Here is a 22,159-nt window from a genome sequence, read left to right as displayed (position 1 = left end):
TCAAGAAGCTTCTTCCATGCATCGTGATATTTCTTTGGAGCAGCGTATCCTCGACCCGCATGTATCTTGTCTTTGTCCACCAATCGTATCCGGTGATATATGTGATCAGGAATATCTACGTTGTCTGGTAGGCGGTCAGGAAAGCGATCTCGATATTTCTCTTTCATTTCTTTGTCCATGCGCAATAGCTTCTGCTGAAATTGAATGTTGCTGATTTGCTCATTAATCGCTGCTACCAACTGTTTTGCACGCTCTGGTTCGACCTGTGATCGCAGATGTTGTTCCTTTGCCATGGCCGATCTTCTCTGTTTGTCCTGATCTATCCCTGCGTCCGTCTTTAATCCCTCACAGATAGCAGTGCTCTTTGCAGCAAGAGTATCTCTTGTTGGTGGATTCATTAAATCATATCCAGAACGCTTATCAATAGCCGTTCGTTTCCGAGTATCAATGACTATATTTTCTGGGAAAGAAATGACAATCCAAGTAGCAGCGGTATAGATAGGTTTTGATGAATCTTTGCTTTATGTGTCCGTGATATCCAGCTCCCGTTTCCTGATGCAACCCGAATCTTAACATACTCCCTGCATTCTAGCGGTGTATTGTCAATCGATGACAAATTGTCCTCGGCGGGTGGTAGTGGATATCGGGGGAGGCCGAGCTGGGTGACGAGTGTCTCGTCAATCACTGTGGAAGGAGATCCCGTATCAAGCATTGGTCGAATGCGAAGAGGAAAATCCACAACCGCTGGCCCCTCAATCTCCATAACTGGAAAGAGGTGCGGAACGGTCATAGACATGGTAGGGACGTACGAATCAGAATCTGTCTCCTCGTCATGCACGGTATATGAGGAGGAAGCATTGATTTGCCCCACGGGCAAGGACTTCCTAGTGCCCTGCTCTTTGGCATCCTTCTCACGTTGTGCCTTTAATGCCATCTCTTCTGTAAGGGTCTTGTATCCGTTTGCTGTTGGCCATCCATTTGGGCAGTTCCTTGCGCGGTGGTTGACGTAAAATCGACGGCATTTGGTACAGCCATTGTGATTGTCGAGTAATGTACGTTCTTCTGCTGTGATTTTAGGTAACAGTGGCCTTCGCACCCCATTATCGAACTCGCTGTTTGATGGTCGAGGGTTGGGATTTGGACTATCCGAGAGACGCAATAACAAGGATTTCTTGTCAAGCCTGCGTGCAGCCACTCGTGTTGCGTAGCTCGCATCGATTTGACGTTGGGTGCGTGCACGTTCCTCACGAAGGCGGTCGTCACGGTCCTTTACTTCCAGTGACCAGGCGGCTAATTCGGTGGCCTTGACTGGCTCGAATCCGAGCGACTCACGAAGCTCCTGGTTCAAGTGTGACTCGAGCTGTATCTTCAATGCTTCATTGGGGAAGGCGTACCCCTCTGGTGCCATCGTCTTCAAGATCGCATTCAAATTCTCCATTTCGATCTTCCAGTCGATGAAAATACGGTCGCCCTGATAGGACGTTAGGATCTGTTCACGGACTTTGTGAGCCCACTTCTTCTCCAACACGAGCACTTGAAGCTCCTCCAGATATTTCTCCAGCGGCAGTTCATCAATCCGTGTGGAATCTGCTTGATACCAAGCCACCAGTCTTGGTTCTTGCATTCCATCGGCCACAAACTTCACAACTTCTTTTGGCGACTTCGCTGCATGCTTCATGTATTTGCGGCAAGCAACCGCCCACTGCTGCATTACCAGAGGATCAATCTTCCCTGGTGTGAGAATCGGTACGTCCTTCATCTTATTTTGGACAACCGTAGCGAGCGGTTTATCGTCATCGTTTGGCATCTTGACTCTGACAACGGTGGGATACCTAGGGTTGCGGCGATTGCGTCGATCTCTGATCGGATTGCTGATCGCGGTGGGAGTGTGTGTGTCGGTATGGTCTTCGTCCTCTGAGTTAGAGGTCGCTGAATCTGAGAAGCTGAGATTCACTGATGAGGCAGACGGTGACGGCGGTGGACCTTGGGGTTCAGTTCGTGGTTTGCGGAAAACAGTAAGGCCTGGAACAAGCTCTGAGGGTAATCCAAGCTCTTCTCGTCGTTGGGTCGACGCTCGAGTGGTCCGCGACGATTCGGTATACAGTGTGGGCAATTTACGGTAACGGTAACAGTGTGCGGCGGTGGTACGTAGTCGGCTTCAAAAAAAAAGTGGAAGGCTGTCGGGATCGGCAGCCTCACTCGCTGAAACAGAAGGGACAACGCTCTCTTCGTTGCGTAGCGTTCTAGTCTATACATGATGTGTAGTAAATTACTATAATATATTTACCTTCGTTGCGTAGCGTTCTAGTCAAGCAACGAAGGTCATTTGTTTCCCTTTTGTCTTTCGGTCTCAATATCTTTGTAAGTTGATTAGCGAGACCCAATCTGGGCTCGCGTTTGTGCGCCGTTTTGTTGTGCGCGTCCGCCTGCGGTGCGTGTTTGCGTGTGTGGTAAGTCTCCAGGCTTACAGTGTTACTAGTACCTAATTGATAAGTTAAGGGCTGATATGAATCCAGCTCGAAATTTGAGAGGGTTTAGGGTTTCAGTACAGTCTGCGCCTCGTAGATGTTCAAATTGTCTGAACTCGAGTGCCACGTCATTGTATTTTGCGTAGTTTTTGTGCAATGTATCCATTTCAACGCAGTTCTTTCGACACCCCTTGGCAGAAAAAAGGATAAAGAGGGAGTACATTTGCTGAATTCCAGCCGTGCATTATGCCCTGATGCTGGGGGAATGTTCCACCACCGCTATCCGTTGTTTGGCCATGCCAAACATGGACACTGCCGTCGCATCACACTTTGACTTTGAACCACCACCACCATGGGTAAGTTTTTCAGCCGTCATCAGAGTTCCACGGTACTGACCATGCATTGCAGGGTTTGATTTGAGATTTGGACGGCCGGTGAACATTGAGCAAAGAGGCTTGGTGACTGAAAGGTATGTAGTTTACATCTGGTGTTGATCACTGTACTGACTTTTGCATTTGTGTGGACAGCTGGTGTCGTATTGAGGGTGACTTGTTGGTAAGCACATCACTTTGCAGGGTTTGGGAGTTGTTCTGACCTTTTTTTTCAGCCCAGAGTGCTCAGAGGCAATGTATCGACTTCCCGCGAGCGGTCCATTGGGTCTTTTAAAGACTGAATACTCCGACACGACGTATCGATTTCCCGGGAGTTGCCCATCTACTCGACTTGTACATTGAGTGGTAAGTAAGTTGAATTTGAGTGCTTTGGTCACTTTCTGACGTTTACTTTATAGTCTGAATACTCCGACGCAACGTATCGACTTCCCGCGAGCGGTCCATCTGCTATTTTATAGTTCTACCCAACTTGTATATCAAGATATGGTAAGTGCTTTGGGCACATTCTGACTTTTATTCTATAGTCTGAATGCTCGGATGCAATGTATCGACTTCACGCGAGGTGACCTGTTAGAAGACATTAAAGGAGAGTTGGTAAGTACGTCAATTTGCGGTATTCTTCATGCGTCCTGACCTCGTTTGTGTAGCCAGAGTGCTCTGACGCGACATATCGACTTCAAGGCCGTCCGATGAGCCAGAATAAATGTGTGTCCCGCTGCCCACACGTGCTGCCATTCCTCCGACACAACGTAGCTAGTCTGAACGCGTTCTCGACACAAGTCAGATAGCGACTTCCCGCATAAGCACGTCGACTTGCGGTATCTTTGATGCGTTCTGACCTTGTTGAATGCTCTGACGCGACATATCAACTTCCCACCACCAAGTTTGCAATGCCCAGCAATTACAAACACCGCTTCCACCGCCAACTCTTCGCTGTCCTCATCCCCGCCCTCGAAGATCCCGAACCACGAGTCCACGCGCACACCGCGTCGGCGCTTATCAACTTCTGCGAGGGCATCAAGCGTGATACCCTCCTTTCCTATCTTGACCCGATTGTCAAGCGCCTGCTGAAGTTGTTGAATCCGGGCGGTGACCAGACGCAGGTGAGGCGGTATGTGCAGGAGCAGGCGATCACGACGCTTGCGATGGTTGCGGATGCGAGTGACAACAACCTCGCACACAACACGGGAAGTGTAGGAGTGAGGGAATAGCTGCAGGATACACAGTGGCGAGAGTGACAACAGTGGAGAGTGAAGAGACGGTATGACCTCACCCTACAGTCTGAACGTTGAACAGCCCAATGACGACGGCCTGTACAACACGTAGTAGGAGGGACTGCACGGAGCATGCCCATCCGACTCGCTGCCAGACGGACTCCCTGGTGACGGCGATGCGATAGAGAGCTCGAGGATGCGAGGTATGAGGGCAGCGTGTTCATTCTGAAGACACCTCACAGTCAGCAAGTTGACCAGCCTAGGCTTATTCCCCCCCAAAGGGGGGGCCTTCGTTGCATTGGGCCTCCTGTTCAGAATTCCTGAAATCTGATGCCAGATTCGGATTCCTGGACCCCAAAAACCCCCAAATACACTTTCAAAATATTTTATTTTGTACATACGGAGGTGCTACGTAATTAAATGTGTAATTTATGGAGGCCGGCCTCCAAATTGATGGAGGCCACTGGAGGCCGGCCTCCGTCTAAAAATAACTTTTGACAGGCACTGGAGGCCGGCCTCCCGCCTGTCTCCCGATGCCAGCGCTCGCCGTCCCAAAGCTTGCGCTCGCCGTCCCAACGCCAGCGCTCGCCGTCCCAAAGCTTGCGCTCGCCGTCCCAACGCCAGCGCTCGCCGTCCCAACGCTTGCGCTCGCCGTCTGCCCGACGCCTGCGCTTGCCGCTGCATGTTGTTGCGCTGCCACCTCCGGGCCGCTGCTGCTGCCGCCACCTCCACTCGACGCCTGTCGTTCAGCCGTCACCGCGTGTCATCCCGCCGTCGCCGCCTGTCGTCACGACGTCACCGCGCGTCATCCCGCCGTCGCGTCTAGTCGCCGCCCACCACAACACGCACTCTGCTGCGTGTTGTTGCGCCGCCACACCCGTGCCGCTGCTGCTGCTGCCGCCTCTCCTCGTCCCCTGTCATGCCGCTGCCGCCTTCCCTCGCCGCCTGTCATTCCGCCGTCAGCGCGTGTCGTCCCGCCGTCGCCGCCTGTCGTCCCGCCTTCGCGTCCACTCGCCGCCCACCACAACACGCACTCTGCTGCGTGTTGTTGCGCCGTCACACCGGACCGCCGCTGCCACTGCCGCCTTCCCTCGCCGCCTGTCATTCCGCCGTCAGCGCGTGTCGTCCCGCCGTCGCCGTCTGTCGTTCAGCCGTCACCGCGTGTCATCCCGTCGTCGCCGCCTGTTGTCACGACGTCACCGCGCGTCGTCCCGCCGTCGCGTCTAGTCGCCGCCCACCACAACACGCACTCTGCTGCATGTTGTTGCGCCGTCACACCGGACCGCCGCTGCCGCTGCCGCCTGCCTCGCCGCCTGTCATTCCGCTGTCAACGCCTGTCGTCCCGCCGTCGCCGCCTGTCGTCCCGCCGTCGCCGCCTGTCGTCACAACGTCACCGCGCGTCGTCCCGCCGTCGCGTCCACTCGCCGCCCACCACGACACGCACTCTGCTGCGTGTTGTTGCGCCGCCACACCGGGCCGCCGCTGCCACTGCCGCCTCCCCTCCCCGCCTGTCATTCCGCCGTCGCCGCCTGTTGTCCCGCCGTCGCCGCCTGTCGCTGCCGCCGCGCTGCCTCTACTCGCCTCCTGTCGCTGCCATTTCGCTGTTTTGTCTTTGATACACCTCGGCCTTGCTGTACTGTAATTTTGTTAGATTTTTTATAACTAGTCATCTTACCCTGATATCAACTTGTATATATCTCACGCGAGCTCTCTTGTGTAGACACCAAAAAATAAATTTATATGACATTTTGAACAAAAAAACACGCATATATCTACATATTTTTGTTAGAATGGGCTATTCTTAAATGAAAAAACACTTACATTGACAATGTAACTACAGGCCTGGGCGAACACGATAAGTTGGCACCACCGGTACGTGCCCGTTGACAAAGGCCTGAGCTCGTTGAGACGCTGCCGCCAGAAGCTTCCTACTGGGAGGAGTGCCGCGCAATATTGATTTCCATTGCACTCTTGTTAATGGCTGGGCCTGCCGAGTGCGGATGTCTTCTACGCGTTCACGGTACCATGCCTCGTTGGCAGGCGTCCATTCCACCCATTGTGATCCGTTCATGCTGGGGGGCACCTGCCACAGGTTCGGGGGAGGGAACCACGATTTTACAGTTATTTGACCTTTAGTAGCTGAGAAAAATGTTGTTAGTGCATAAAATTGAGAATAAACAAGGAAAACATACCTGTGTACAGCGTGTAGGTGCCGCATATAATGGACAGCTCGTTCTCCGTGAGCTGGTCGTCGCAATAACACCAAGTCGTGTCGCCAGCTGGCACGATGAACCCCTGCCGGTTCTGAATGATTTCCTTAGAGGGGCCAGCCAGCCCATCGTCGACGCTCAGAAACTCACTGGCTATCCTACCCACCAATCCACCCCTCAGCAAGGCAGCCCGACCGTGTTGTTGGTGTTTGATGATGTTCTCGCATTGCAATCGGTATGCTTCGAAGTCATCAACGCCAAATTTGTACGCTGACGGGCGGACAGATCGAGGGGTGTATGGCTCCTGGACAGTGGAGCAGCGACCCGACATTTCAATGCCCATGAGAGTGCGACAGGGCACACCTCTCTCCAGCAGCATTTTTGTGAGGGAGTCGATGCGAGCCCAGGAGTGCTCTAACCTGAGCCGACACACGTAGAGGGCGATCTCCGCCGTTTCGACACCCAACATCCACTCGTGTTCCTCTGAACGAGGTTCTGAAAAAACAAAAAGATTCTGGTGAGGGCGGTGTATTTGCGACAGGTCCAGCAGACGAGACAGGGATGTCAGGCTGTGCGTATTGAGGTCAGAGAGGGCGGCGGGCATTTCTGTGCTCGCAGGCTCGATGGAAGCCATGTAAAACATGTGGATATGTTGTCGAGCGTCCAGGGCAACTTCTGGGGTAAGTAACTCTGTAAACCCAAAGGTTTCGACAAGTTCATCCCAGTCTGACGCGGCGCAGGCTGTCGTCGTTGTGCCAGGGAGGTATCCATAGGATTGGCGCAGGCATCTGACCATATCGTTGTCGGGTGTAATGGGCAGGGGTTGCACAACATCCGTGGCAGGCGCGTCCGTGGTCATCTCAACATCCGCATTTTCATCCTCAACAGATGGGCCTGGTTCCTAGGCTTATTCCCCCCCGAAGGGGGGGCCTTCGTTGCATTGGGCCTCCTGTTCAGAATTCCTGAAATCTGATGCCAGATTCGGATTCCTGGACCCCAAAAACCCCCAAATACACTTTCAAAATATTTTATTTTGTACATACGGAGGTGCTACGTAATTAAATGTGTAATTTATGGAGGCCGGCCTCCAAATTGATGGAGGCCACTGGAGGCCGGCCTCCGTCTAAAAATAACTTTTGACAGGCACTGGAGGCCGGCCTCTGTCTAAAAATAATTTTTGACAGGCACTGGAGGCCGGCCTCCCGCCTGTCTCACCGCCCCCGACGCCTGCGCTCGCTGTCCCAATGCCTGCGCTTGCTGTCCCAACACTCGCGCTTGCTGTCCCGACACTCGCGCTCGCCGCTGCATGTCTTTGCACTGCCACCTCCGGGCTGCTGCTGCTGCTGCCGCCTCCCCTCGCCGGCTGTCGTCCCGCCGTCGCGTCCACTCGCCAACCACCACGACACGCACTCTGCTGCGTGTCGTTGCACCGCCACCCCCGGGCCGCTACTGCTGCCACCGCCTCCACTCGCCGCCTGTTGCTGCCGCCTCCGCCTCCATTTGCAGCCTCTCTCTGCCGCCGCGCCGCCTTCCCAACGGCAACGTACGGCGAGTTGTTTGTCCATGCTGTTGTCATTGCATTCAAACTCCGCCTTTTACCCTTACGCGCACTGCAGCGACGTGTTACCATATTATGCACTTCGTATCATTGTTGCATCCAGCTCTACCCCTCACCCTGCTGCTGTCCTCCATGGCTCCTCTTCATTGGTTAACACCTCCATCCATCTTCGAAGCTCCGCTGACGGTCATTACTATACTACGATTGGATGAGGGCTGAATTGGGGCGATGAGCAGAGGTTGTTGTCACACATATATTATATGCATTAAGGTGTGTTTTCTTCAGTTTTGGCAGCATTTATCTCCCACCCATCTCCACCTGTCCCGTCCCATCCCGTCTTCGTACCACACGACACACACTCTCACACTCACATTCACACTCGCGGTCGTACTATTAAATGAGCATTAACAATCCCTGCAATGTAAACCATCAATTTCAGCGCCCAAACCTCTCACAATTATTGCCTCCCGCTCTGCATCGACGTTGACCAAGAGCACACACATTTAGTGAGTCCGCTGTGACGAGTGCATCTCACCTCGCAACCACCAGCCCTTTGCCTTCACTCATCCAACTCGAAAATGACCGCATCCAAAGCCATGCGAAACCACCTTGTCATACGATATGGGCTGGCGCGGGAGCGCCTGTAGACTTGCAAGGTGCCGACAGGGTGTATGTCACTAGAGAAGATGGACAGGCGGGCGTGGTTGGATGTCAGCTACTGTATTTCAGGTCAGTCTAGTATGATTCGCGTCGACAACGGGTCAACTTACCTGCCCTGCAACGCCATCCTCAAGCCCGTCAACTAGACCCGTATTCCCCCCACCCGACTACAAAATCACGCGAAACGACGCCGTCGCTGGCCCGTACTCTCTCCGACGTGTCCAGCTGGTGCCCTGTTGTTTCCCACGGCGTACTCACACATCCAGGGCATCAGCACCATCCCTCCCTCCCCTACCATCCGTGGTCCACACGTTAAATCTGAGCACGAGTCGCTGCTGGAAACGGCTACAAATCTTCTCTGCTGCGGGGCGGTTGAGGTGAGCGGGGCACGGGGTGTGCTGCATTCTAGTGCAGAGAATCCTCGTGTCAAGGTCAGTCCAGTATGATTCACAGTAAACCACACGTTGAATTACTTACATAGGTATCGTTGTCCGTCGCCGGCGTCGCCTTCCAGGTCAATTCAACACTTTTATGGGGCGGTCTTCAAGAGTGGACCCAGGCAAACAAAACATGGGATGATGGTTGTGAGGTTGCAGAGGGATGCGAGGACAGAGTAGACTCACTTGGTCGTCTGTCGTCGACCTCTACCTCCCAGATCCTTCACTCGTCGGCAATAATGTTCCTGCGAGGGTGATGGTTAGCAGCGGCTCAGAATGCGAGGGGGCGGACGATACTCACGGTGATGTGGGCCATATTGCGGCGCGGCGCTTCTGCATCCATATGCGGTGTTGGTGCAAAGCATAGGACGGACCAGGGGGCGTGCTGCCAAGGGTGTTGAGCAGAGGGCAGTGGAAGAGGGATAAGTAACATTCACGGCATTGTATTCCTGTGCATTTGTTGACACGTCGCGGTGCGCTTCCATCCATCGGCTGTGTCGGTGCGTGTGTAGGATAGCTGAAAGGGGCGTGCTGAAGGGCGTTGAGCGGAGGGAAGAGAAAGAGGATGCGAGCAGAGGAGAGAACATGAGAAGAGAGGAGAGGAGAGGGGATGAAGAAAAAAACCTCATAGTTGGTGTCCTTTTTATACTTCAGCCACCCCTGTACGTCCACATCCATACGAAATGTATAATGTTATGTTTCACTGTGTGTGTGTTTTTTTTTTTTGTGTTCTTTTCTCGGTTTCGCGGCCCATCCGTCCATCCATCCAGTTGCCAGTGCGTTTTGCTTCCGCCGTGTCCACAACACGGACAAACACGCCCACGGTACTTTTTCATTTCTCTCTTCTACCACCATCCTACAACGACGACAACGACTCGAAGCACGGGTATATGCAGCCGACAGTGGTTGAGGATTAACAGAAGGGCAGTGCGACAAGCTTGCATACTGTTATTGGGGTTAGCTAGACCCGTTCGTCATCTTGACTGGCACATCACCCCCACTCGAATGCGCGCTCCCAGGCGAGTATGAACGCATCCATTTCCTTCCCTTCATCACGACCTCCATTAACAATAAATTCATCAACAGATGGGATCGTTGCGGTCCGTGTGCATTATTGCACTTACTGAGGGGCGTAACATCGTCGTCGACTTCGAGCGCCACGCGCTGGGCACCAAGAAGATTCATGGCGCGTTGGTCAACAAGGTCATTACCCACCATCACATTCTGTGGCACAAAATCAGTATTACAAGATGAACGAATCGCCAATGAACTTGGATCTTACCAATGAGGGAGGGTGGGAGCGCGCGGACATTGGAGGGGATCAGGTTAGGAGGTTAAGTTAACGCTAGATAGAACTTAAACCCGATCTGAGAATCACGGAGAACAGCTTCTGGTTCGTTTTCTTTCTCTTTTTATTCAAATCCTTTTTGCTCGTTCTCTCGCTGAACCATTTTTTTTTTTTCATCCAGACCTGGTGCAGTATGTGCCATTAAAAAACAAATTTACCATCTCGCTCCTCATGCGCAAGTCGAATAGCAACCAATCTCAACCCATTGTGCTGATCGTCAGCGCATGTATTGTCAACCTCATCGAAGGCATCAGGGAGAGTGGCGTCGGCGATGGGTGCAAATGTTTAATAGCCATACGATCGACGATGAGTTCCATTGACAGGACCTTCCATGTTCTCCAAACATGTCGTTCTCGAGGCGGCACAACATGCGGGGGTGCGGGGATGGATGGTGGTGCGGACACCCTCCGAGAAACAGGTCATTTGCGAGCTGGGATAGATGGAGAACGCGTCGGTGGGCCGTGTTCAACGTGAGATGAGGCATTCAGGCTGGACACGTCGGTGAGTACGGTGTTAAAACGAGATTGACAGGGTTGCTAACCTTCTCAAGGACCTTCAACAATATTGACCTTCCGTGCAAAGTATCATCCAAAGGGGGCGGCGCGTCGAACACAATGTGAGTGAGTATGAAAATGGCTTCAGAATGTCGTTACTGACCTCTTTAAAGCACCTGCAACACAGTGTGTGGATTCGTTGAGCATTGTCGAGGCTGATAGAGCACAGGTGAGTAGTGATGTGTGCAACAGCAACAAGATGCTTACCTCGCTGCCTCGTAGCCTGCTCTCGACATCTTCTTAGTCCATATACAGCGGCCAATGGTGTACAAACTCACGAGGTCTCCGGGTAGATAGCGGATGAGGGAGCTGGAGAGGTAGAGGGCGAATGGGAGCGGGGGATGGGGAAACCCGGTCAGCTCCCCACCCTCCTTTTATACAATTCCATACATACCTGCGCTGGCATATCCTAATATCTGCATTTGTGTCTATGTTGACAAAAAAACACACTAAATGTGACACGCACATTTAAGAAACTCAGGTCCGCGCGAGAAACGAGCGTTTGGAACGCGGAAAATGGACGAGTTGGGGGTGGAAGAGCACTGGCATGTCATTCTCCACATTTGTATCTTGACGACTTGGAGTTTCCTTTGTGGTATCAAGTGACGAAGCACTCTTACTATTGCTTGTTAGACGGTGCTGCTATGTTCTTCTGGCACGGATATTATGTCAATTGCGTGTATTTTAGGAGTTTCCTACTTGTGCATTGGGCTTCAACTTCAAACAGGTGTCGGTTCAATTTCGACTGCACTTAGCTCTAGATTCCCCATAAATGCCACCCGGATAAAGGGATCGTAACCCCAAAGTCTGCCAAACACGCACCACACCTCAATTACAACCATAACCACTGTTCTCCATTCAGAACCGCTGTCCAGGTTCTCCGCACACTCATAAAAATTTATGTTGGAATTTTCTTGGTTCTCAGTTACATCTCTACTGACAGGTGTCGTAATCATGTTTAGGACCGATGGGAATATCTAAAACACCTGAAAGCGAAGCAATCGTTTGCAAACAAGAGCTAGGGTGAATGGGGGATGGAGGAGGGTTGGGAATCGAGATTCAGTTATCCAAGTCCAGTGAGTTGTGTATCAACTTGAAATCCCATTCTCATACGACCTCAATACACTGAATTGAATACCTAGATATTTTGGAAGGCGCGTGGCAGCCGCACGAGAATGTATGTACGTAGGAAATCATGTAATCTCCGATATTAGGTGCGTATCACGACGATTAGTTTTCGCAGAATTCCTGAGGTCGTTATCAGCCATTGTACATCATTCAATATACGATACATTCTCCCAGCCTCACTCAAACAAGAAAATATTATGCAAACACGCTTGGAGTTCCAGAAAACAAGGATAACATATGTGTGCCTTCATTCGCTTTCAATGTCAAGTCCACTAATTGACCGTCTACACAGCATCCCAACTCATGTCACTCGGATACATATGGTGAAATGCAGAGATACTCATATGTGTTCAAGAAGGAACAGCGTTTGAAAAGGTGAGAAACGGCGAAATAGGGCAGGAGGAGAAGGCTGGTTAGTTGACTTGGCATTTAGGGTTCTTGTCTCGAGTCCCACTATGGTTGTAGGATGGGACTGCTATTCCATGTGTGAGTGGTATCAAATGCTTCTTAATTATCTCTCCTGAATGTGTTATTAACACAAATCTAGAAAATGACGAGTGGAGGAGTGATTATGGCGAGTATCCATTGAACTTTCATTTCATGGAACATACTCATATTCTCAATTGACATAGACTTGTAATATGTCAGAGGCATGTAATCCAGACATTACTCCCCATACGTGCAAAGTACGGACGGGAAATACGAGGTATATGATTCCCGTACCGTCCATTCAATGCATTCTCGCTTTCCAAATGTCGCCGCTAATGTCGCATTAGTACTCACGGCGTATTTTTATTAATGACAGCATGAGATGCGAGGAAATGGCGTCCTTCACGCTAGAAACGCGGAATTGGAGCTGGAGGACGAGGCCGGATGAGATCCATCGACTGGTTCTCGTCATCCTGTTTGCAAATCTCATTCAAGTCAGTTCTGTCTCGACATATCATGTTGGTAATGTAGTCCCTTACTCTGTATTACCGTTTGATAATCGATTGTGCGAGAAATATCTTCTTTGTGTTTGAAATATACAAGGTTGTTGGTTTGGGCGCTTAACAAATGCCATTCTCATTTCTCACCCAAATGTCGTCTGAGTGTTTGATTCTCTCTATATTACATATTCCACATCGGCCCATAGTATGCTAATACACAGAATATTCATGGAACAACTGTATTCCTTCGTTTACTGCCCAGGTACGTTGAAACCGAGTGTGTGGCTTTGATCCATGTTCAACTTTGATTCAAGTACATCCAGCTTCTTTACATATTAACGACGGAGGCTCCCGGTGTCATTATGTAACGCTTGAATGCTAGGTAGATGCAGAGAATGTTCAGAATCATTGTATTTTGTGATTTGGGACAGGAGGAGATGTATGTGGTGCCACTTTGCATTCGCCTCACAGAGAAAATGGGGCATTGAATTACTCGCAGGTGTGTTTCAAATGTCACTAGGCTAGTCTAACAGGGTATTTGCACTAGATATGAGATGGTGCTATGCGAATCAAGCAAGTAATCCGTGTGGATGGATGCAAGGTGAACATACCTGACAACAATTGTAACACCTACACCACAAAGCACATATTAGCATTGGTTAGGGTTTATAGTTTAGGGTTGGTGGTGACCACAAAAATACAGATTAGGATGGTTTAGGGTTTAGCATTAGGGTTGGTTGGGACTCGATATACCACAAAAGCACAGATTAGTCCGGTTAGGGTTGGTTACGTTTGTGTCTGTACCTGTAGCGGGTTGTTTACAACGATAGGGTGAGGTCGCTGGGCGTGTCGACTCACCTTTGAAGCATGTCGGGTGGCTGAGAACGACGTGGGAAGTGACTGCGCGCTATTCAACAGCTCGAGCTCACCTGTTTTCAAGACAATTCCAGCAGCGAGCTCGATAGGGAAACAAGGCCATTGGACTCACTGTGGAGAGGAGAGGAGCTTCCGCGCTCCGCCACGATGTGGTTGTCGATGCTCATTGAAATATTCACACTTGCCAACCGAGCTCCCGCTTGAGCCCCCTGCAAGGCTCCCTGAACTTGATGCTGATGGACTGTATGCGCGTGAACACATCGGCCATGATATTGACGAGTACGGATTCGACGACGAGTGGCATGTAGACGCAGCGTGTGGCGGGGCCCATTGAGCAGTGGTCCCCTAGTGCGTGCACCCGTGCGCAGGTGTGGGGTATGAAGAGGGCTTTTTGTAGAAGGCGAGTGTGTGCGTGTATGGATATGAGTGAGTAAATATTGTCTTACCCTCTATCTCTCTATACCAATCTCCAAGCCCTCACTACAACCACCAACCCTCATCCGATTGCTGAGGCCTCTCTGAGAATATGTCGTCCGTAGTCTATCACCTGGTACACCTCTATCAGAATCACATACACGTCTGTCCTGATCCCCACTCCTCGAGGCACGCTGTCGAAAACAAGGCCCAGGACAAGCGCTCCATGCTGCTCAGACTGGAACGAGACTTTTGCGTGCGCTGGTGCATGGTCCTGTGGGGATCCAGAATGTGAGTCGGCGCCAGTGAGCTCAGGGTGAGGGAGAGTTTGATGACGGGATGAAAGAAATGTGTTTTTGATGGGCGCACAGGTGCGTGAAAGAAGCGCTTGCTATTCCCATTCATTGAATAGCTGTGCTTGAATCATCTCTATCCACTCTCCTATTATTCCTTATCATTTTACTGTATACAATGGTCATTGTCTATCCCACTTGGCTCTTCACCGGTCACCCTCCACCGCCTCTCCATCGTCACCCGTTGAGACAGGTGACTCGTCACCCATACCCTCCATCTGCATCTTACACTCCTTGTTACTTTAGTGCATCGCTATGTGGCCTTCCATGTACAACCGTGAAAACTCACCTAAAACTCATATTGCACACTTCCCTCCCTCTCTCATCAACCCTCGACACCACCGACAGCCGTCTTTGTGGTCGCTGGTCAATGATGAGCAACCCTTTTTATTTCTGTCAGCCTGGTATTCAACATCCATTGTGATAAAGGTACGTACTGTCATTCAAAGGTTTCCAGGTGTCCAATTCATTCCCTGTCAACAGACACTCCACCTGCTACCCCACAACATGCCTCCACCTCAATTCCACCAATCTTCCTCGCACCTCAACCTTGCTCATCGTGCTGCCCATCGGTTTCAACATCGTTGTCGGCATACAAAAGTATAAAACTCACCAACGCAAGCGCCATTCATTATGTACAGGCTCAAGCTCTCCGCCCACAACAGAGATCCTTGTTGTACAACCTCGCCGATGGACAATGCCTGATCAAGAGCGAGTCATTGCGCCTCAACCTTGCTTTCAGCCTGGTACTCGACATCGACTGCGAAAAAGGTACGTACCGTTGTCATTCAAGGATTTCTAGATGCCCAACTCATCCCCCGGCTGGAGACACTTCTCATACGATACCCACAACACTTGCTCTCACTCGACCTGTTCCGAACACATACTGGGTCCATTGTTGCACATTGCTTACTAGCCATCGTGTTTACCAACTGTCACATCGTGCCCAACAAGGAACTCACCCGTCCTCTTGGTACAAACACCGCCAGTCGTCAACTGTTGACTATTGTAACGCCTCGCACCTCAATTCTTCTGTCAGCCTCGTACTGCTCAACATTGACTGCGTTAAATGTACGTCACATCGTTTTCAAAGCTTCCCAGACCTGCATTTCATCTCTTGTCAGCAGACACTGCCCATACGATACCCATAGCACCTACATGCCCTTCAGCACCGCGACCCATCGTTGTGTTTTAAAACGCACATTCAGCAGGCTGACATACCACCCAGTGACGACGTCAGCATAAATTTGACGGGCAGCGTTCAGTGCGCCGTCGTGGTATTAGGGGGTAAAGGTCTGCCGTCATCAATCTTTCAACTGCACAGTTAGCCAGCACTCGATATCCACAATGAACACTCACACAGACAGCCACAACACCCCACAACATCCGGGCATCCCATCTTTCCACTCTCATTATCATCTCAACCTCAACAACACGAACCCGGCAAGAACCTTACCAACCCCCATGGTACGAGGCCGCAGTCAAGGCATATCAACACCAATCCCTCGCACCTCAATCTCTCTGTCAGCCTGGGTCATCCACCAAGTTAAAGGTATACACTGTGTATGTTGCATAGAATTGGTTGGAAAAGGGTGCAAATGAGAAGCAGAATAACAAACAGTGAGGATCCCGAATTATGGCATTGTAATACAAAAATTTACTGACCTCGTAAGCATAGGAAACGAAGTGCAGACTAGTCCGATTGATGAAGTTAGAGAAAATGGTATGAGGCTCGACCCTTGGCAAAAAAAAAGTATAAAGAGGGAGTACATTTGCTGAATTCCAGCCGTGCATTATGCCCTGATGCTGGGGGGATGTTCCACCACCGCTATCCGTTGTTTGGCCATGCCAAACATGGACACTGCCGTCGCATCATACTTTGACTTTGAACCACCACCATGGGTAAGTTTTTCAGCCGTCATCAGAGTTCCACGGTACTGACCATGCGTTGCAGGGTTCGATTTGAGATTTGGACAGCCGGTGAACATTGAGCAAACAGGCTTGGTGACTGAAAGGTATGTAGTTTACATCTGGTGTTGATCACTGTACTGACTTTTGCATTTGTATGGACAGCTGGTGTCGTATTGAGGGTGACTTGTTGGTAAGCACATCACTTTGCAGGGTTAGGGAGTTGTTCTACCTTTTTTTCAGCCCAGAATGCTCAGAGGCAATGTATCGACTGTCTGACAGCGCGCCATCGACAGCGCGCCATCAGGACAGTGAGCAAGCGCTCAATCAAAGGTAGGCAGCACCTGGTGAGTATTGTGCACGTCATCGAGAACCGCGCTGACGGGTATGAGCAGCTTTCTTGCTGACTGTCCATTCCCACCTGTCTCAATCTCCGGTACGTACCGCTCGCTCCCGCCGTGTATGCGCGCTCAATTGACACGGCATTGACACAGAAGCCCGATGGTGCGGGTGACGATGACGCGCTTCATAATTCTGACCGACCTTGGAAGGAACCACGCCCATGTCACTGTCTATGTCTAACCTGCTGCCGCTGTGACCGCGTACGTGGGAGGAATGCAGAAGGGCGAGATGCCTGCGGGTGACTATGGTGAGCATAACCTGTTTAACGTGCTCGTAATACTGACTGACCTTGAAAGAAGCCACCCCATGCGCATTCCATGACTGTGAATTCGTTTCATCACCACCTGGATAGACAGGCGGTAAGTATCACTCGCTCCTGCCGTGTATACGCACATCAACTGACATGGCGGTGACGACCATGGTGAGTATAACCCGTTTAGCGTGCTGTATGGCCTGACTGACCGTGAAAGTAACCACCCTGACATCAGTGACTACGTCGCTGGCCGCTCAGGATGACTCTGCTAGGAATAGATGGAGGAACAAAGTGGTGAGTAGGACGACAGTGGTGAGTAAAGAGTCATTATGAATGCACCTCGCAGTCTCAACGTTGGGAAGCTCACCAGACGACGACAACCTCGCACACAACACGGGAAGGTTGGGAGTGAGGGAAGAGCTGCAGGATATACAGTGGCGAGAGTGATAACAGTGGACAGTGAAGAGACGGTATGAACTCACCCTACAGTCTGAACGTTGAACAGCCCGACAACGACGGCCCGTACAACACGTAGTAGGAGGGACTGCACGGAGCATGCCCATGCGACTCGCCGCCAGACGGACTCCCCAGTGACGGCAATGCGATAGAGAGCTCGAGGATGCGAGGTATGAGGGCAGCGTGTTCATTCTGAAGACACCTCACAGTCAGCAAGTTGACCAGCCTGACGACGACGGCGCACAAAACAAGGAGGAATATAGGACTGGGGAAACTATGGTGAGTAACATCGAATTAGCATGACAATGTGATGTCGCAGCTCATGTCCATCCAACCTGCCGCATTCATAGGCTGCCATGCGATAGGTGGACTCACCTACCTACCACGAGAGGTCGAGGGTACAACAAGGTGCCTATTAGTGCCCAATAGCGACGAGATTGAAGGACTCGCCGCCACGCTGCTGACGTTGCCTCAAAAGTAAACGAGATTCCAGTTGACTATGACAACTGCCACTATCCCCACCTACACGAAAGGTGTCCAGAACATTGTAGCATGTTGGGCCTGTGCCGCGGATCACAAGGTGCTATCCACCATGTTGTCTCTTCCCTCTCATCTCACATCAACACCATCACAAAAACAGCCACAACTGCTCTGGTTGAGAGCATCTCTGCAAACAGTGACGCATGGTTGAGTGCTAAGCTTACAGAGAAGGTTGGGAAGCAGGGTGTGGTCACTGTCTAGGTGGGAGAGAAGACTGACATTGCTAAAGGTATGCACTTCGCCTGTAACCCCGTCATCCCACACCCCGAGAAGTCGACGGCAAATCGAAGGAACTCAAAGGCGACTTTGACTAACACCACTAAGCACACGAACACACGAATACGAATATACCACACGCCCGAGCGCCAATACATATATATACCTGACTCAACTCACTCAATATTGCATTAATTTAAACGACATGGAAGAAGGCACGAAGACGAAGAAGACGGTGTTTGTGGGTGGGATAAGTGAGGATAAGTGATGATATGGATACGACGGCGCTATATGAGAGTTTCTCCACATTCGGTGCGTATTTTCCTGCTAGATTTCGTGGAGACGTTTGTGCTAATGCATCAACACCACTTTTCACTTTTACTATATCTTCCTACATTCTACATTCTACCATTGCATTTATACGATTCTGGATGCATGATACTCTCTTCCCCCTCCTGACTTTCCATGCGATGTGGCAATGCAGGTGATATCCTCGAAGTTCAGATCCCTCCGCCTGCAAATCAGCACCAAAACCTAGATCCAGATGGTCAGTAGACACATCCCTTTGTAGTTCATTGGCACTTGTATTCTGACCAATTGCACATCCCAATCCAACACATGTACATTCCCATTCATCACTACTATTCCACTCATTCTCGCATGCACATCGTACCCTCTTCTGCTCAACCTGCCAATTGCGCATCCACCCACCGCACCTACCTACCTACACACTCCCCTCAAAAACGCGCTGCCACCCGTCATTCGCCTTCACTTCAATGTAATACACCACAACACTGCCCCAAAACACCGTGGGTTCGCCTTCGTCACCCAATTCCAGCACATCCCGCTCCAGGAGCCCTCTCCAAGAAGACCTCAGCACACATCCGCGTCGTCGCGCAAGCGGTCAAAGTTGCGCACACGCTCTCGCGTCAGGATTGGGCTAGGGCTGGGGATACAATCGTCGGCGCCGCGCACGCGCGTGCGTTCCGGTGCTGGTGCTAGTGCTGGTGCTGGTGCTGGTGCTGGTGGCGGTGGCGGTATGGGCCAGGGGCAGGCAAGCGCATCGTCAGCGAGGGCGGTGCAGGTGCAGGTGCTGCGTCGCTCCGGCTTTCTGTTGGGTCGTCCAAGTTGAGTAGTTCTTGGGATGATCGTAAGTTTGGTACGAGTGGTGGGATGGGGATGGATAGGGTGAGGTCGATGGATAGGATGAGCGGGCATTCGCAGGGCGAGCAGGGTGAATTTGAGGGCGAGTATGATGAGATGGAGATGGAGATGGAGCGGGTGTTGGAGGGGCAGGGGAGCGAGGATGAAGTGTATGGCGGCGTCGGAGGAGGCGTAGGAGGAAGGAGAGGAAGAGCAAGACGTGGATATGACGATGAAGACTCGGATTCGAGTTTGGATCACAGAGCTTTACCGCGAGTTTATGCTATGGGTTTCTTTCTGACGAGGTGGGTTTTTTTTGGATGGGTAGACATCTGATGGTGCGCCATGAACTGCTTTCACCGCACTCCAAGCTGCTACCTGGTGCGTCGCACGCGACGACGCCGATGGTGCCTGATGGGCGGCCGGGGAGTATCATGAGCGTCGCGTCCAACGGTATGTATATTCTTATCATGCGGTTTTTTGTCCGTTTTGTGCTAAGCATGTTTGTTGTGTGTGGTTTTTTTTGTTATGCAGGTTCAATGATGACCAAGTCTGGAATCATGAAAGACGAGCGCGATACGCCAATGCGCCGGGTGAGGCACCACGATGGGAGGATGCTGCACGGTGGTAGTTGGGATGGAGCGACAGGTGCATTTTTTTTTTTTCCATTCATTTTTTCTCATTTTCCTCTGAATGCTCATGAGTTTTGCGATGTTTTCCAGCGAAGACGAATACGCACCCTCGCCCCTGACCCGCCGGCTAGCATCGGCCTCGTCGCTTGGGCACAGCCTTACCTCCTCTTCACGGCCCTCCTCGCACCACCAATAGGGCGGCGTTGGCAGCGGCAAGTACCACCACCCGCTTTCACGGTCCTACAGCTCCGGCGCACTAAGCAGCAGCGGCACACATGATCTGCACAACTTTGACGACTTTGACGAGTTCGATGATGATGATGGCAAGGAGGAGGTGGACCATTCGCTCAAGGAGTCGGGCGAGGGGCGCAGAGCGGTGCCCAGCAGAGTCCCGACCTTTGCAGCCTCGTGTTCTCTCCCTCAAGTTGCCCTCATCTCCATCTGGTCAGGTGAGTCGTCCATTGATTGGCTTCTATTGCAATCGCACTCACCGCTTCCTTCTCGCGTCTCCCTCACATCCTCCTCCCCTCCGTCGCTTGTCCCTCCGTCCCTCTCTGCACCCATGAAACGCGTCCGCTTTGTGTGTCAAAACGGTTGGGGCTCTCCATCTCCGCCTCAATCAGCAGGTTGTCCGTCGATGTATGGAACGATGGCAAGGGAAGTGAGGTGTGGGGTGAAAGGCGGGGGCGACGGGAGGGTGTTGTGGATGACAGCAACGTTGTCCCTCCATCCCTCTCTGCACCAACGTAGGCACCCACGGAACGCGTCCGCTTTGTGGGTGTCAAAACAGGTGGGGCTCTCCATCTATGCGTCAATCAGCAGGGTGTCCGTCATTGTCTGGAAGTGAAAGGCAGGGCAACGGGAGGGTGTTGTTCAATGGCACTCACCACTTTCGTCTCGCGTCTCGCGTCTTCCTCACATCTCCTTCATTTACACCTCCCCTCGCTCGTCCCCCGTCCCTCTCTGAACCAATGCAAGTACCCGCTAAAACGCGTCTGCTTTCTGAATGTCAAAACGGCTGGTACATGCGACAAGACAGAAAGTTTCACAGTGTCACCATCGACACGTGAATTGGTAGGTCGTCGGTCGCTGTCTACCACGATGGTGAGGGAATTGGGGTGTGCGATCAAAGGCAGAGCGACGGGAGGGCGCCGTAAATGACAGCGACGATGAGTTTCTTAGGTGAGTTAATCAATCGGGTTGTATTGCAATGACACTCACGAATGTCACTCTGACACCCTCTTCATCCACACCTTTTCTCGCCCACCTGTCCTGCGTTAACATCGGCACTCTGCAACACCACCTCTGCCTGGCAGTCTCGGAATGGCTTGTACATGTAAGGCAACAAGGGTTTAGTTATGTTTTAGGGTTTAGGGTTTAGGGTTTAGGGTGGGAGCGAGCACCGAGCGAAGCGAGGTGCGAGCGACTTGTTTTAAACTGTGAGTTAAATGGAAAGAAGCCAGAGGGCTGTTGATTGTTATCAGCAGCCAGCCCTTTCGTCTTTATAGACTCTTCAGTGGCTATTCTTAGAAGGAATGTTCTGGAACATCCGATGACAGCGCGTGAAGTGAAGCTGCGCAGCTGTCATGTATCTTACCGACTATCACAAATCTGTCAATGTTTATTGTCAAGTTAGACAGGTCTCTGATGAACAGAGTGTCACGGGTCGATGTGGCACATGGTAACCTGTCAAAAGTGGATCCAACACTTTTGTTCTTTGACATCGTGGGTTATTGACTGTGATGTAAATCACATGGATATAGAGTACTCTGGTTACGTGGCTCCAAGTAACCGCGACATGGGAATATTCTCATGTCAAGAGTATAAATAGCTTACCTGGGTCCTTACCTAACAATCAATTGATTGATTGTTGTGAATCTTAATTGGACAGTTCATGATCCGGTCCATTAAAAATGTTTCCACGGTACTAAGGAACTTTTCCCGAAGTACTAAGTAACTTTTCCCATGTACTAAATTAGATCCGGCCCTTCACAATCACATGCCGTTCGGAAGTTCACACGCCTACCTTACTTCCTACTAAGGTTAGACTTAGTTAGCTTAGGGTTGG

At 51.3% G+C, this 22,159-nt stretch overlaps 3 protein-coding genes across 3 annotated transcripts; 2 read left to right on the top strand and 1 right to left on the bottom strand.

Annotated features, from left to right (window-relative positions):
• Window positions 1-2,820: 2,820 nt before the first annotated feature.
• JR316_0007594 (Importin-5) lies at window positions 2,821-4,071 on the top strand (the record flags this gene model as incomplete). The annotated part of the gene is made up of 4 exons (XM_047893330.1): window positions 2,821-2,824; window positions 2,877-2,937; window positions 3,385-3,454; window positions 3,745-4,071. 4 exons carry the CDS (start codon window positions 2,821-2,823, stop codon window positions 4,069-4,071), a joined length of 462 nt encoding a protein of 153 aa, XP_047746645.1.
• A 1,837-nt stretch (window positions 4,072-5,908) lies between these two features.
• Window positions 5,909-7,143, bottom strand: JR316_0007593 (uncharacterized protein; the record flags this gene model as incomplete). The annotated part of the gene is made up of 2 exons (XM_047893329.1): window positions 5,909-6,213; window positions 6,267-7,143. The coding sequence occupies 2 exons, from the start codon at window positions 7,141-7,143 to the stop codon at window positions 5,909-5,911; spliced, it is 1,182 nt and encodes a 393-aa protein (XP_047746644.1).
• An 11,833-nt stretch (window positions 7,144-18,976) lies between these two features.
• On the top strand, window positions 18,977-20,370 carry JR316_0007592 (uncharacterized protein; the record flags this gene model as incomplete). Its single annotated transcript, XM_047893328.1, has 5 exons — window positions 18,977-19,295; window positions 19,365-19,764; window positions 19,788-19,912; window positions 19,994-20,052; window positions 20,182-20,370. The coding sequence occupies 5 exons, from the start codon at window positions 18,977-18,979 to the stop codon at window positions 20,368-20,370; spliced, it is 1,092 nt and encodes a 363-aa protein (XP_047746643.1).
• Window positions 20,371-22,159: the final 1,789 nt, after the last annotated feature.

The sequence above is a fragment of the Psilocybe cubensis genome, chromosome 7, assembly GCF_017499595.1.
Source record: "Psilocybe cubensis strain MGC-MH-2018 chromosome 7, whole genome shotgun sequence".
NCBI lineage: Eukaryota > Fungi > Basidiomycota > Agaricomycetes > Agaricales > Agrocybaceae > Psilocybe > Psilocybe cubensis.
Note: the sequence above shows the minus strand (reverse complement) of the source record. Positions and strands in the feature narration are given on the sequence as shown.